Source organism: Anoplolepis gracilipes, chromosome 10 (genome assembly GCF_047496725.1).
Source record: "Anoplolepis gracilipes chromosome 10, ASM4749672v1, whole genome shotgun sequence".
Lineage (NCBI taxonomy): Eukaryota > Metazoa > Arthropoda > Insecta > Hymenoptera > Formicidae > Anoplolepis > Anoplolepis gracilipes.
The window spans coordinates 4517011-4530311 of NC_132979.1; the positions used below are offsets into that span (position 1 = coordinate 4517011).

Consider the following 13301-nt stretch of genomic DNA (forward strand, 5'->3'; position numbering starts at 1 on the left):
GAGCCACGGACTTCTACCTTCTACCTTGGGAGCGTATGATTAAACAACTCAGGTGTTTTATGCTCGACTCGTAGTGATCGCGTGACCCAACGGCCACATCCGTTTCCGCCGTTGCGTACGGTCAACCACTTCGACCCCTAACCAATGGTTCGCCTTAAGGGTTGCACGTTACCATCGACCGCGAAAGAAAGTATACTTTTGCCAACGTATCTTTAAGTCGTAATCGGCTCCGCTCGATAGTCACGCGCCGACGAGGAGCTACCCGCGTGAACTGTTAAATTTTACTTTATCCAACTACATCCTGCGACGATGATTTTGTTTTCACGTACTGGGAGAATATCCGTTTAGGAATCGCGTGAAACAATGGTTTTCAACAACTAAAATAAAAAGGTATATTTCCTGTCGTTTACGCAGAAATCATAATCAAGTTTTACAACTTTATATTTAATATTTAATATTTTATATATAATATATAATATTAATGAGAAATTCTCTTTGGCCCAATCTTTTTTTTTAATCTTGCACACAATTTTTATATAATAATCAGCAAAGTAGTAAATTAATAATATTAAATTATATTTATTATTAGAGAAAAAAAATATAATAGAAATAAAAACATCCTTACATATATATAAACATAACAATATATAAACTATATTTTCTAATAAATATCTCTCTTAAATAGGATTTACTTCAAGTAAGTTTTAATTTTAAATTTAGTTATAATTATATGGAATGTTAAAAGTTGAAAAATTTTCTTGCGGAAAAAAAAACAGAGAGAGATAGAGAGAGAGAAAGAGAAATATTTTTCCTTTTCGTTGAGAAGATATTCTGAATTTATAAAAAAAGAATATGTCATTAATTTCTAATAGTGCGAAAAACTGTACATATATTATCTGTATATATATATATTAGAGTTCAATGTTTTATAATTCTAATTATATATAATGATCTGTTAATTTATGGAAACATACGTATAAATATACGAAACTTACACGTATCTCTCTTCTAATGGATACATAAACTCGATGTTTCGGTCTCGTGGCCAGAGTCAATTCAAAGTAAGAGAGCCGTAGGGTGCAAGAAAGGTCGGGCAAATGTCGAGGAGTGACATTATATTAAATGCCATCGACCTCTCTCAAATGGTATAAAAGAGCGATTTCGTCGTTTCTTATCCTTTTCCAATTTGACAATATAATACATTGATAAAATTTATAAGAAATTTATATATACATATATTTATAGCAATAGAAAGAAAGAGTGGATAATTATAATCTGTTAAATTTAGTTTAATCATTTCGATATCAACTCACATTCGTTAAATTAATAAATAATTGTTTAATTCTTTTGCAAAGAGAAAATTAAATTTTAAAATTAAACCAGCATAAGTACATTATTTTATTATTAGCCGAAGCTTTTCTTATAAATTTATATTTTAAATAAAATATTAAAATATTTCTCTCGATATATGTATATATTTTTTTAAAGATTAATCTAGCTAAAGGGTTAATCGCCACATATATGAAACAGATGGTTTTGTTAACTAGCTGGGCCGAGGGTTGTTAGCACCGAATGGTTGAACTGTTTTAGACAACCAAAGACACAGGAGTATAATTAATTCGGCCATTCGGCTTTATCACTACGCTATTATGCTCGGACGTATCTCGCTGCGCGGATATTCGGTTTGCTCTCCCTCCGGATCCGCGAGTTTTCCGAGAAATTAGTCGGCATGATTTGCATCTGACGTGCACCTCGGGGCACCCACACGTCGCTCGCATAGTTCGCAACTCTGACTTTCCTAGCCGTTCTATCTCTCGCTCTCTCTCTCTCTCTCTCTCTCTCTCTCTCTCTCTCTCTCTCTCTCTCTCTCTCTCTCTCTCTCTTTCTTTCTCCTTCTCTGTTTCGCGAATGTCTCCTAATATCTTCGCATCTACGTTGGAAGCTCTCGTGTCAATTATGCTTGTCAAGAGAGGAAGCGTCGAGCATATTCTTCTTGTTCTATGACATTGATCCTCCTCAAAAGTCTCGAGTTGAGGGAATTAAATTTTACATCAATCGTAAAGCGATAAAAGTTGCTAGAAACATCTATGCGTAATTTTATGAAGAATAATAAGTTTTATTTATCAAACTATAATATTTCTAGAATTATAAAATTTTTAAAAAGAGAGGTTGCAATATGTGAAGAAGGACTATCGCGTCGCGCTCTCGTCATTTTCTCGCATGAAAAGACGTGGAAATTCTCCTTTTCGCGATCTCAAAGGCAAAAGCCGTGACTTGCGGGCTCTTGAGTCTCGCGCGCCGATTATCTCCATTCGGCAGATCCGAGCCGAGATGTTTCGGCTCAAGTCCCGGCTTTCGAACGAGTTTCGGCTTAACTCGGTTGTTGTGAATAAGTAAGCGAAGTGTTGCGAAGTGCTGCAGAAGTTAGGCAAACCCCTGGCTGGGGTGGCTCGAATTAAATTGTTATACGGATGAGCTGCCACGAGGAATACTCGAGCAAGCGACTTTACCGTCGCCGCCGCCGGGTGTGAATGTTTAATTACCGGCTTTCATTATTGTTAATAAAATAATAGCGCAGTCGGGGAAAGTTCGCGGAAACGAAACCGCACTTGGCGCAATCGCACCTCGAAGCTTATCATTTTCTCGGCGTTTCTTGCAATTTTACTGACTATTGAATATGATTAACATAGATTAATTCTACTTTAATCTTTCAGAGAAAATATTTATCAAATTGCGATATTATTTGCATCATTTCTTACTTACCTATGATTGCATTGTTGACAAGCGAAGCATTCCAAGTGATAAACGTTAGTTCTCGCGCGCATCACCATCTCGAATGCTGGAATAACTTTGCTGCATGCTGCGCAGTGACCGGTATTTCCGAAAAGTCTGTTAAACACACAAAAGAAAAATCGATCTATCATGGTCATTCTAAATATTTCAAGCAATTATGCCTGCGATTTAATAAATAAAGATTGTGATTATATAACATAATTAAATATTATGACAAAAGCAGTATTAAAATAGAATATTTTTATATAATATTTGTATTTATACTAGAAAATATTTTTTAAAGTTTTTTTTCTTTTTTCAAAAATAAAGATTTTGCAAGAATTATATTTTCTGAAATTAATTATTATTTTTGAGAAAATGACAGGAATATTGTCGGGCCGAAAACTTAGGGAAAATCTGTGACTCGTATTACAACACAAAAAAAAAAAAAAAAAAAAAAAAAAAAATCATTTTTATCTCGATGACGAGAGCGAAAAGTTTCGCCCCGCGCGCCGCAAAAACCAATAAGCTTACAGGCACCACGAATATGCCGTCTTCAAATATTGAGCTATTAATAAAGACCACAATGTTTCGATGGCGCGTATTCCTCGTGTGCGCGGACGCGCCACCTGCGCGCGTTCCCTCGGGACTTTGTAATCTCAACACGGTTTATTTGCTCCCGCTTGTTTATATGGGATGTGGATGTATTCAATAAGGGAAACTCATCTGTAAAATTCGATTTGTTGCCGTCGCTTTTCTCCATTTTCTCTCTCCTCCACGATCGTTTCCTTTATCCTGCTTTTTATCAATCTGTCTATTTATCTACATTTGATTCGTCGACGTAAGACACGTGCGATTAAATCTGTGAAAATTCTTTCGACAAAATTTTGAAACTGATCGAATGATCGATTGGATTGCTTTTTTTTTGTTTGCTACTCACCGTAGATAATCTCTTTTGCAAAGGATGAGATTGGCTTTGGTGTAAAGTGTCGAACCGACTTCACCGAGTCTGCAGTCGCAGCATCCGCATTTCAAGCAGTCTTCATGCCAGTACATGTCCAACGCTTTCAAAAGATACCTAATTAAAAAAAATTGTAATAGTATTTATTGTGTAAAAACATACGATTCTATATTTATAGATTTGTAGAATACACTTCTAATATAATTAATTTATTTAATAATTATTTATTTATTTATTCAACTATGATTAATTAGTAAAATGATAATGTATTGAAAACGATATTAAATTTATATTAATATCAAAATTATATATTCAGAGTTTTATAGATTTATATTTTAAAAGTTTAAATTGTCAAAGTGTCAAATTAATTTATTACATATGAATAGAAAAAAAGATTCAGAGACTAGTGATATTATTTAATGTAATTTAGATTGTTTTTCTCTTGAACAAAATTTATCAATGTCCAATGATTTAGAAATTAAATACAATTTTAATGTGTTCTACATCTGTTGCGCAGTGAATACATGTTACGTGCTTTTTTATAATTAACATTAATATTATTATGTGTTGTTATTGATCGACCAAACTGCTTTAATTAAGCTTTATATTTTATTCGATGTTTGATAGGCTTAACAATAGACGACGTTTCAACATTTGGTTTAGGTTCTTATCAAGTCTAAAAATAAAAATAAAAAACGTCTATACACAATGAAATTGTCACTTAGATTAGATACGTTTTTTATTTTTATTTTTAGACTTGATAAGGACCTAAATCAAAGGTTGAAACGTCGTCTATTGTTAAGCCTATCAAACATCGAATAAAATATAAAGCTTAATTAAAGCAGTTTGGTCGATCAATAACAACACCTAATTAATTCGTCACTGGTGACATAATTTTATCAATTAATGTTATTAATAACTATAATACCTCTCATTTTTAGTTGCCTTAAAATATACTTAAATATCAAATTGCGAATTTATAAATGATGCACTGTTCGCTACTCAACTCTCATTTATAAAAATGTGAAAACGTATGTAATCCATTTTTCATACATCCAACAATCTCGAAGAAAAGATAGATTAAACGTTAAGTAAATCGTTCTTACAACAACATTTTTTCTTATCATCTTATTATATAAATTCTTTCGACAGCTATACAACATATATACATATGTGTCACGCAATATAAAGCAAACTACTCACCTTTCTGTAATCGCCTTTCCACAGCCCGCGCATTCTTGTTGAGTGGCCCCGTTCTTGCCTGACTCGCTCTTGCTCCCATCCATAGTCATTTTATCGCCTGCAACATGATGCAGAAAAATGCTTCGTTTAATCGTTGTATCGTGCAAATCGCGCGATGAAAGTTTGACGCGTCTCGTAAATTTGTGCCGCGTTTTTTTTTAAACCTTTATTTGAATAAATTGTATAAAAATATTATTGAGAGAGGATAATTATATTATTACTAGATAGTTTTGCTTTGACGAACAAAGTTAATCATCTATTTATTACAGGATTTTTATCTCGATACTGGAAGCTGCAGCGGTTTCGTCGGATCGACTTTCGACTACAGTTCGTCGGGATCGAATGAGTAATCGCGTTGGCGTGCTTTTAACAAGTTTCACCGGCATCTGGCACTAGAATGTCGGCTTGTCTATGAGTAATTAGAGTTACGGCTTGAGAATTTAACGGCGTGGTTAGTACCATCTGTGTCCACCCTGTTCGATCCTGAGTGTGTAGCCTTTCTCATCCTGCGCGAATCCCTCCCGCATCGGAGCGTCCCATCCTATGGTCTCTTTCTCGCGATGCGGTCAGAGTTTAGAATCGAATTAGTTTGACCCTCCTACACTCTCGCCTCTTTCCGCTTATTGCGCGTTTAAGCACCACCAGCTCCGAAACGACCAACGACTCGGACGACCGACCGTTGTCCGTGCTCTGGATAAACATTAGAGGCATCCCTCTAAAGTGCCAAGACGGAGAAAGTCTTTTAAGGGTATAAAAATAGCACACTGCTTTACATAATTTGCGAAGAAAAATGACAATGTAAATCTTTTCCCGAAGATTGATGGAAAGTACGAGTTGTTGAAAAGAATTTTGGAAAGATACGATTTCCTTAATTGTGAACGCGCGTATTAGATCGACAAGATGTTGCATTCGAGGCTGTTTGATCTTTAAGCGGTTAATATCGAGCATGTTGACGGGTCGACCTTTTTCCTCGGGCGATGTCCACCGGCGCCGCATTGTACCAAGTTCGATCTTAGCCACCCGGTATATTTACGAGCTCATACCCGTTGGATGCTATGAGCGAAGTTTGTGCGGTTTCAATATGTCCTCCCTCTTCCTTTAGCATGGACACAATATTACGCGGGTTAATATCTTCCGTGCGGTCGGGGACTTCGGGGCAAATATTAATACGATGCCTTTGATCCGTTAATTATTAACGGCGACGGGGATGAAAAATCTGTATCGCCTTGGCGAAACGCGAAAATTGCCGAGGACAAAAACCAGATGCCGGATGATGGTCCCGTTTTCCGATGCGCTTCTAATTAAACGCCTTTGTGTCGCGAGTAGCGGACAGACCCGCATACACAACGCGCGTATGTGTGCATGTATGCGTGTACGTGCGCGTTTTTTTGCGCGATACAAACGCGACGGAGGAAAGTTTTCGTTCACGGTAACGAGAGATGCTTCCGTGCACAACTGAGGCACCTCGGTTACAATCGCATATGCGAGGGCGAGTTAATTAATCGAGTTGAATCGATTACATGCTTTACTTCTCCGCCCGCGGGTTACCGATAAATTGAATACGTTATAAATAATAATACGATTGTTATTCGCGAGCGTGCACACACCTACCCGTGGTAATGATTAATGGAATAACTAACTAGCGGGGTAAATTATGCAAACTATTAAATCCGCCTGCATATAAACTTTCCCACATAATAATTGCTACGCGATATCGATTGGCGCGAAATGTTAAATTTATGTTGGTCCTTCTCGTGGACCTCTCGCCAGCGTAATTAGATTAAATATATTTTTTTCAATGTATTCCTTTTTTATAAATAAATATGTGCACAAGTTTTCTACACGCATACTATATATATATGCCACGTCCATATGTTTCAAAGTTATCAACGGAATTTCGCGATTGTATGTCGGATTGCATTGCTTCGTTGTTGCGCATTTGCAACTCGCAGACGATAGTGAAACGTCACTGTTGACGAACGGAAGTGGCGAGAGTGTTTCCTTTGAAACTCGAAATCCCCCGCGTATGAACCACGATACTACAGAAATATTTGGAGTTACGTGCACTGGAATTTCACCGCAGAAATTCCTGTGGACGCCGACCTGGATTCCTCCGACGACCTCGAAAACCTTCGACCGCCAAGCCAGGTTGGCGCTCAATTTCTACTTTGTATTTAACCGCGATTTTCATCAGCACGGCGAACGTGCGGTCTCTCTCGAAAAGAACATTCGTCCTTTTATCATCGGGTTTCTTAATCTTGGCAAGTTTTCGGACCAATTAACGTTGATCGTGATCAATGATCCCTCTATCTTTCCTTGAATTTGTGCAACGTCGAGTGCGAAGACGAAATGAAACAAATCGGCGTGAAATTCGCGGTACACGGTCAATCGTTCGGTTTTTCAACGCCGCGATCGATTTTTGCGACTAATTACTCGGACCGAGGTTATTGTCGTCGGGTAGTCAGCGAAGCACGGCGGAAACAGCTCGCTTCAAACGTTACCGAGGAGGGTCCATAACGAGAGAGATTCCCCCACGAAAGTGGCTCGCATCGCTGACCGCCGGAACTGTTCATCAGGTACGTGATCGAATCATCCACGGACGCTGATCCTCAAAGCATCGATAATTCGATTAGCCGCTACACGTTCGAGAACCGCTAACCTGTCCACGAGTCGGTTGTGTACGTGCTCTCCTTGACCATGCCGTTGTGCGCTCTCTCGGTGGTCATTATCATTGCGATTGGTATTACGGAAACGCCATGATGGACGGTCTATGTTGCACTCCGCAGCCTCTTGATAATCGGAAGAAGGACCGTAAAGGAGGATATAAGTAAGAAATTATACAGTCTTGATCGTACATTTTTGAATTGATATTTTTGAACGATTTATTCGACGACGATCTCTGAATCGTTCAATATAATTCGGTAAATTCGGTACGAATACAAGTTAACGTCTGCGCTATCGTTACAGCGTCTGTAACAAACGCGTCTGTAAAATCAAGAGTATACGATGGCAGTAGGGCGGAGGCGATCTGCTTATCGACGCAGCCGAGCAGTCTCGATGCAATTCTCTCAAGGCTCCGCCCCTGCAGCATCCATGACACTCCCAGCGTGCCACCCCCGGAACTCTTTAAGAAATAAAAAGTGCAGCTCACCACGCCTTGCTATTTTACAAATTTAATTTCTGCCGAACTCTTTATTTTCTATAGTTAAAAATTATTGGCACTCTCTATTATTTCAATTCAAAATCGATTCAAAATCACTTGATTAAAAAAAAATCTTTAAAAGACAGAAAGGATGACAATTTTAGAATACTTTGTACATGTCACTTTTTCTCGATTTTATTAATCTCATTTATTTCAAACAGTCTGATTTAGCTTCAATGAATATATCACATTCACCTGTCTTTCTCTCCAATCTCCCGCGAGGGAGAAAATCCCTTACGTCAGGAAGCGCTTACCGAAATTTCCACTCGTCCAGGGTACGCGGTCGCGCTTTTGTCTTTAATAATGCTTCTGCAGCGGCGTTATCTCTTACTTTTAGAACGGCCGGGCGGGCGTCCGGAGAGTCGGTCCATTAATTAGGCGGGCCGCATTAAGCCGGGCATTAATATACTCCGCTGGCTGTTTTGTTTTATCCCGCAGGAAGGACGTAACCTACCCCGGAGGCTGACGGCGGGGGTGGTCGCGCCGAGAGAGAAAGAGAGAGCTGGGTGGTCAGGGGACGGGGACAGGGGAGGGCAGGGCAGGGAATGAGGGGAATTATTTCGATGCGGGGGCAACCTGCTAATCCGACCTGCCACGCAACGCCAAGCCGCCGCCGCCGCCGCCTTATCCCGGGGGGCTGTTTAAATTCCGTAAATCGTCCGCGAGAGCGTCTCTTAACCCCGACGGTGCCAACGGTGCCGACGCGACGGTGCGCGTTGCCGACGTTGGACGGTCTCGAGAAATTAGGGAGATAAGATTCGAGCCGCGTGCCGTTAGTCACGTGCGAAAAACACGACATCGTCGTTTCTCGGAGGGCAAAATGCTTCTCTTCAGGGAAAACAATCGCATGTAATGTCTGACTACAAGCGTTTCTCATACTTGAAATAATTAAGAATCAAAGTTATACACATTTTCTCAAAACAGATGTAATTAGGAAAAATTTTAGACGGTTTTTGTTTTGTAATTTCTATAGATTTAAATATAAATTGAAAATAATATATATATATATATATATATATATATATATATATTACGTGAAATATATAACGCGTATTCAATATATTATTAAAATATCATATTCTTGTTTCATATATTGAATACGCGTTATATATTTCACGTCTTTAACGATAAATTTTGTACATATAAAAATAAATTTATATAGAAGATAATTTGGTAAAAAAACATTTCAATAATTCTTTCCCCAAATATACTATATCTCTATCATCAATTATTCTTGCCGCATTATATCGATTTCATCCTTCGGATGAAGGATATCGTCGCGTTTTTCCAGACGATTACCAAAGAGTGTTTCCACACGTGTGTCTGTAACTACTTCAGTGAAGAAGTTCCCATATCGTCGCCCACTCGAATCGTCGCTTTCACTGCACCACGATAACTTCCCTTTCCCGCGCGTCGTCGGCTCGTTACTTCGCATTTAATACGTACGCGAAAACGCACGATAGCGGTACAATACGTTGCTAAATCGGCTTAAGTTTATACTTGGATCGACTCGTCGGGCGCTAGGAGTAAGAGCCCCCGGTATAACGACGTAATTTAACGTCCGAAAGGAATATTTCCCACGGAATAAATCTCGCGTAACAGCGCCAGTGAAATCCTCGTTTACCCGGCGTTCAACCCTTGCTAATGGGGGTAATTTAAGGGATGTTTTAAGCGCCCCCGGGTCACACGTGAGCCGCACAAAAAGTTCGCGTATTACGACCGTGGCCGCCGTAATCACGCATTAGCATTCCGAACGGCCGGAACCGTCCAGGATATTCCGGATATGTTGAGAACGGTGCACTTGAACCTCTGTTGCAAAAAGGGATATCGATTCTTGTAGTATTTGAATTTTCCTTGCCGCGATACGCGACAACTGAAATATGCATGAATCTCGCTTTCTGTATATAATAAAATATTAAATATTCAATGTTCATCTTTTCTCATTTAGAATATTTAATGAACATTAATAAATTTATCGTATGCTTATTTCTTTAATGATACAAGATAATATAATTATATCATCTTTCTTATAGAAAATGAGAATATGGTTTTGCTTGTTTTAATAATTTTACATTAAAAAACAATTTTATATTTTACTCTAATAAAAAAAAATACGAAGATTAAAATCAAAATTTATCGACAAATATGAAGAACTCGCACGATTTGCCTTACGTGACTTATCGGTCTATTATCTCAAACCTTTCCTTTTATTCGCGGTTTTTAGTGTTTATTCCTTACGATGTAGAAACAGCGAATCCCGATTGAAACAATATTAAGCACTTGAACGAAAATTGTTTTCGTTCTTGCCATAACGACGCGCTTCCCTTAAGCCGTCATCGCGCACGAAATCTCCGTCCGCTTCAACCCCCTCGCCATCCCCGACCACTGAGAAGAAAAGGCAGTACCGTGAAACGGGCCGTTTAACAAGCTCTTTCGCGCCGATAAACGCGCCCGACGCGTCTCCATTCTTCCCCCTCCCCCTCCCCCTCCTCTTCCTTTCTTCCGCCTTTGCCCTCTCTCGCTACACTCTCTTTCCGCCTCGCTCTCTTTCTGTCTCTTTATCTCTCTATCTCTCGCCAGACCACGGCTAATGAAATTCTGGTCAGGTCGCGAAATTCTTTCGTCAGGTGGTGATGCCACCTAACTCCCCGCTGCGTTGTCGGCTCTTGTATTTATCTTTTTTTTTTTTTTTATTTTTTTTTTTTTCGTCCCCCCATCTCTCTTCCTCCCATCCTCTCGACGGCTTCCGTTCCTACGGCATGGGCGCTCTCAGTCTCCTGACAGCAGTACGACGGCGGGGATTGCGGGTGAAAAGGGGAATTAGGGGACAGGGGAGGCGGGGGTTGCGCGTTGTGTCCCCGGCGCGGAGGGTCGGTGGCTGAAATGGGGTGGTGTGCAGTCAGATTACGCTAAGCTATGCCCGTACGTGCTCGCATGGAAGTTCCACCCCTCACCGGGTTTGCCACCCGGCCTGGGAAAATGTATTTATTGTTGTTTGTCCAGCGTTCTGTATATAGCCGGCGCGGTAGCGTGAGCGAGACGGGACGACGAGGGCCGTGGTGGAACTTTGGGGGCAGAAAGGAGGGGGAGGGGGGGAGGAGGAAGGTAGAGAGATGGAGGCCGCGGGGGTTGCTCGAGGTTGAGGTTGAAAAAAAATTGCCCGGGGACGGCCACGACGACGCGGAGTATAAATTCCAGCGACGCTCGCACCTCCGCTCTCCGGTTCTCCCGCTTGCGCGGAGCCGCTTTACTCCTTTTTGGGTTTTTCGATCCGCAAAGCGGGCGCGTAAATAAACTAGATGACCACCCCGAAGAGATACCGATGCCACGACGCAGAAACACGACCGTGTTCTCTCGACAGAAAATTCCTCACTGTATCGCGCAATATGAAATTGGATCATCTAGGACGAAAAAAATATTTTGTTCTTTTAACTTTGTTTCAAAAATTCACGGTTAAAACGTTTCAATGAATATACGTACACTTTTTGAGGAAACATGTCGGAATTAATGTAAACTAAAGTGAACATTTCTTGAGAGAATCTAATTAAGAAAAAATTAACTTTATATATAAAGAATCTCTTTTAAAACATATTTTGATTTTCTAGTATGTACCGTTTCTGAGTGCTGTTCAAAGCGCTGCCGGCGCGGCGATCGCTTATTTCACTAATAATAGAGATCGAAAGCTAAATCGTTGTCGTTCACCATTCGATCCTATCCTCTCATATCGTTGACCGTGCCGACGACAAAGGGGCCGTAACTACTCCGGAAACTTTTATCTTGCAGGATTAATGGACGGATTAAAGTATTTGTGGCGGGATGCGGGCTGATTGGGGTAAATCGTAGAGGGATTAGAACTTGATTGGCTAATTTGTAAGTGTCTCCGACAGCCGGTACTAACTTAACGATCGATCGGCTTCCTCTTGCTACATACGGTGCCCGGCGGCGATTCACGTTCGATGAAACAACGCAAGGACGGATCGCTCGTTTTAAGCATTAATAATTGCGAAATAAATAAATAGATTCTGCGTTGCGTACGATATATAATCATAATTATATAATCTGAAAACATCGAGCACTCGCTTGGCAGAAATCGCGCGTAACTCCGAGTACGATTTTGGTCGAAAGGTAGCGTCCAAATCATTCCATCCCCGAGAGAAGTACTTCGAGGCAACTTAATGTGCGGCCGGTGCAAGCGGCCATTCCTAGACAGATTTACATCGCATCCCTTTACTGGACGTGGTAAACACGGTTGGCGGGAAGCTGTGGTCAGCTGAGAAACGTGGCCTGTGATCAGTCTCGCACCGTTCCCCGTTGAGCAGAAGCGACGGTAACTAATCTCGTCTCTCATTTACACGCGCCCTCTCAATGTATGTTAGTATATATCTACTTGTGTACGCTCGGCCGGGGAACCACCAATCACAGAAACTAACTAGGAGGATAGAATTAAGTTTATGATTGAAAAAAAATACAGATATTTTAGGAGAATATAGATTCTTTTATGAAAAAATAAACAATCTTGCGTACATGGTCGAATTTACGTATATTTCCGTAAAAAAGCACATTGGTCGAAACGAAAAAAAACCTGACACGACCAGCCGGGCAACTTAGGAGGGTAAGCGGAGGATGGCAAGGGAGAGCAACACCCTCGATAGGAAATGCGGAGTGAGGGGAGGAGAAAAACAGAGAGAATGCGCATCGGCGCATTAGTTCAACAACCAGACTCCCATGTCGCGTGTACACCCGGCCGTTCTCGACCCTCGTTTCGCGTAGTTCTGATCGACGTTTCGAAATATTTCCCGACTGGTTGGACGTCCAGACGCTGCGCTTCCTGTCTCCTTACAATTCGCAGACAGTCCTACGGCGCGGAACACGCCCGTGGACAAAACCGTCCCGCGATGATGGACTCGCCCAAAGATAAGGGGGCATTCATGACGAAGACAAAACGCGCGCAACCGCGTAGTTGTGTCAGCATCGCCAGAAAGAGGAAGAGAGAGAGAGAGAGAGAGAGAGAGAGAGAGAGAGAGAGGGAGGAAAAGAGAAAGAGAGAACTGTGTCTCTCCTCCCCTAACGGCGGCCGGTTTGCCGCTGGCGAGAGACAATAAACGAAAACTTTTATTATTAATG

At 40.6% G+C, this 13301-nt stretch overlaps 1 protein-coding gene across 5 annotated transcripts in view; it reads right to left on the reverse strand.

The window, feature by feature from the left end:
* LOC140670005 (LIM domain only protein 3) overlaps nt 1-13301 on the reverse strand; it is an 81038-nt gene that overhangs the window by 32212 nt on the left and 35525 nt on the right. For all 5 annotated transcript variants that reach the window (XR_012047453.1, XR_012047452.1, XM_072900329.1 and 2 more), the window contains exons 2-4: nt 4937-5033; nt 3713-3850; nt 2764-2889 (exon numbers count right to left, since the gene is read on the reverse strand). Coding sequence is in view for 3 of the 5 variants with exons in the window: in XM_072900327.1 (XP_072756428.1) it covers nt 2764-2889; nt 3713-3850; nt 4937-5033 (361 nt within the window). In the remaining 2 variants the exon portion in view is untranslated. The remainder of the gene's footprint in view (nt 1-2763; nt 2890-3712; nt 3851-4936; nt 5034-13301) is intronic.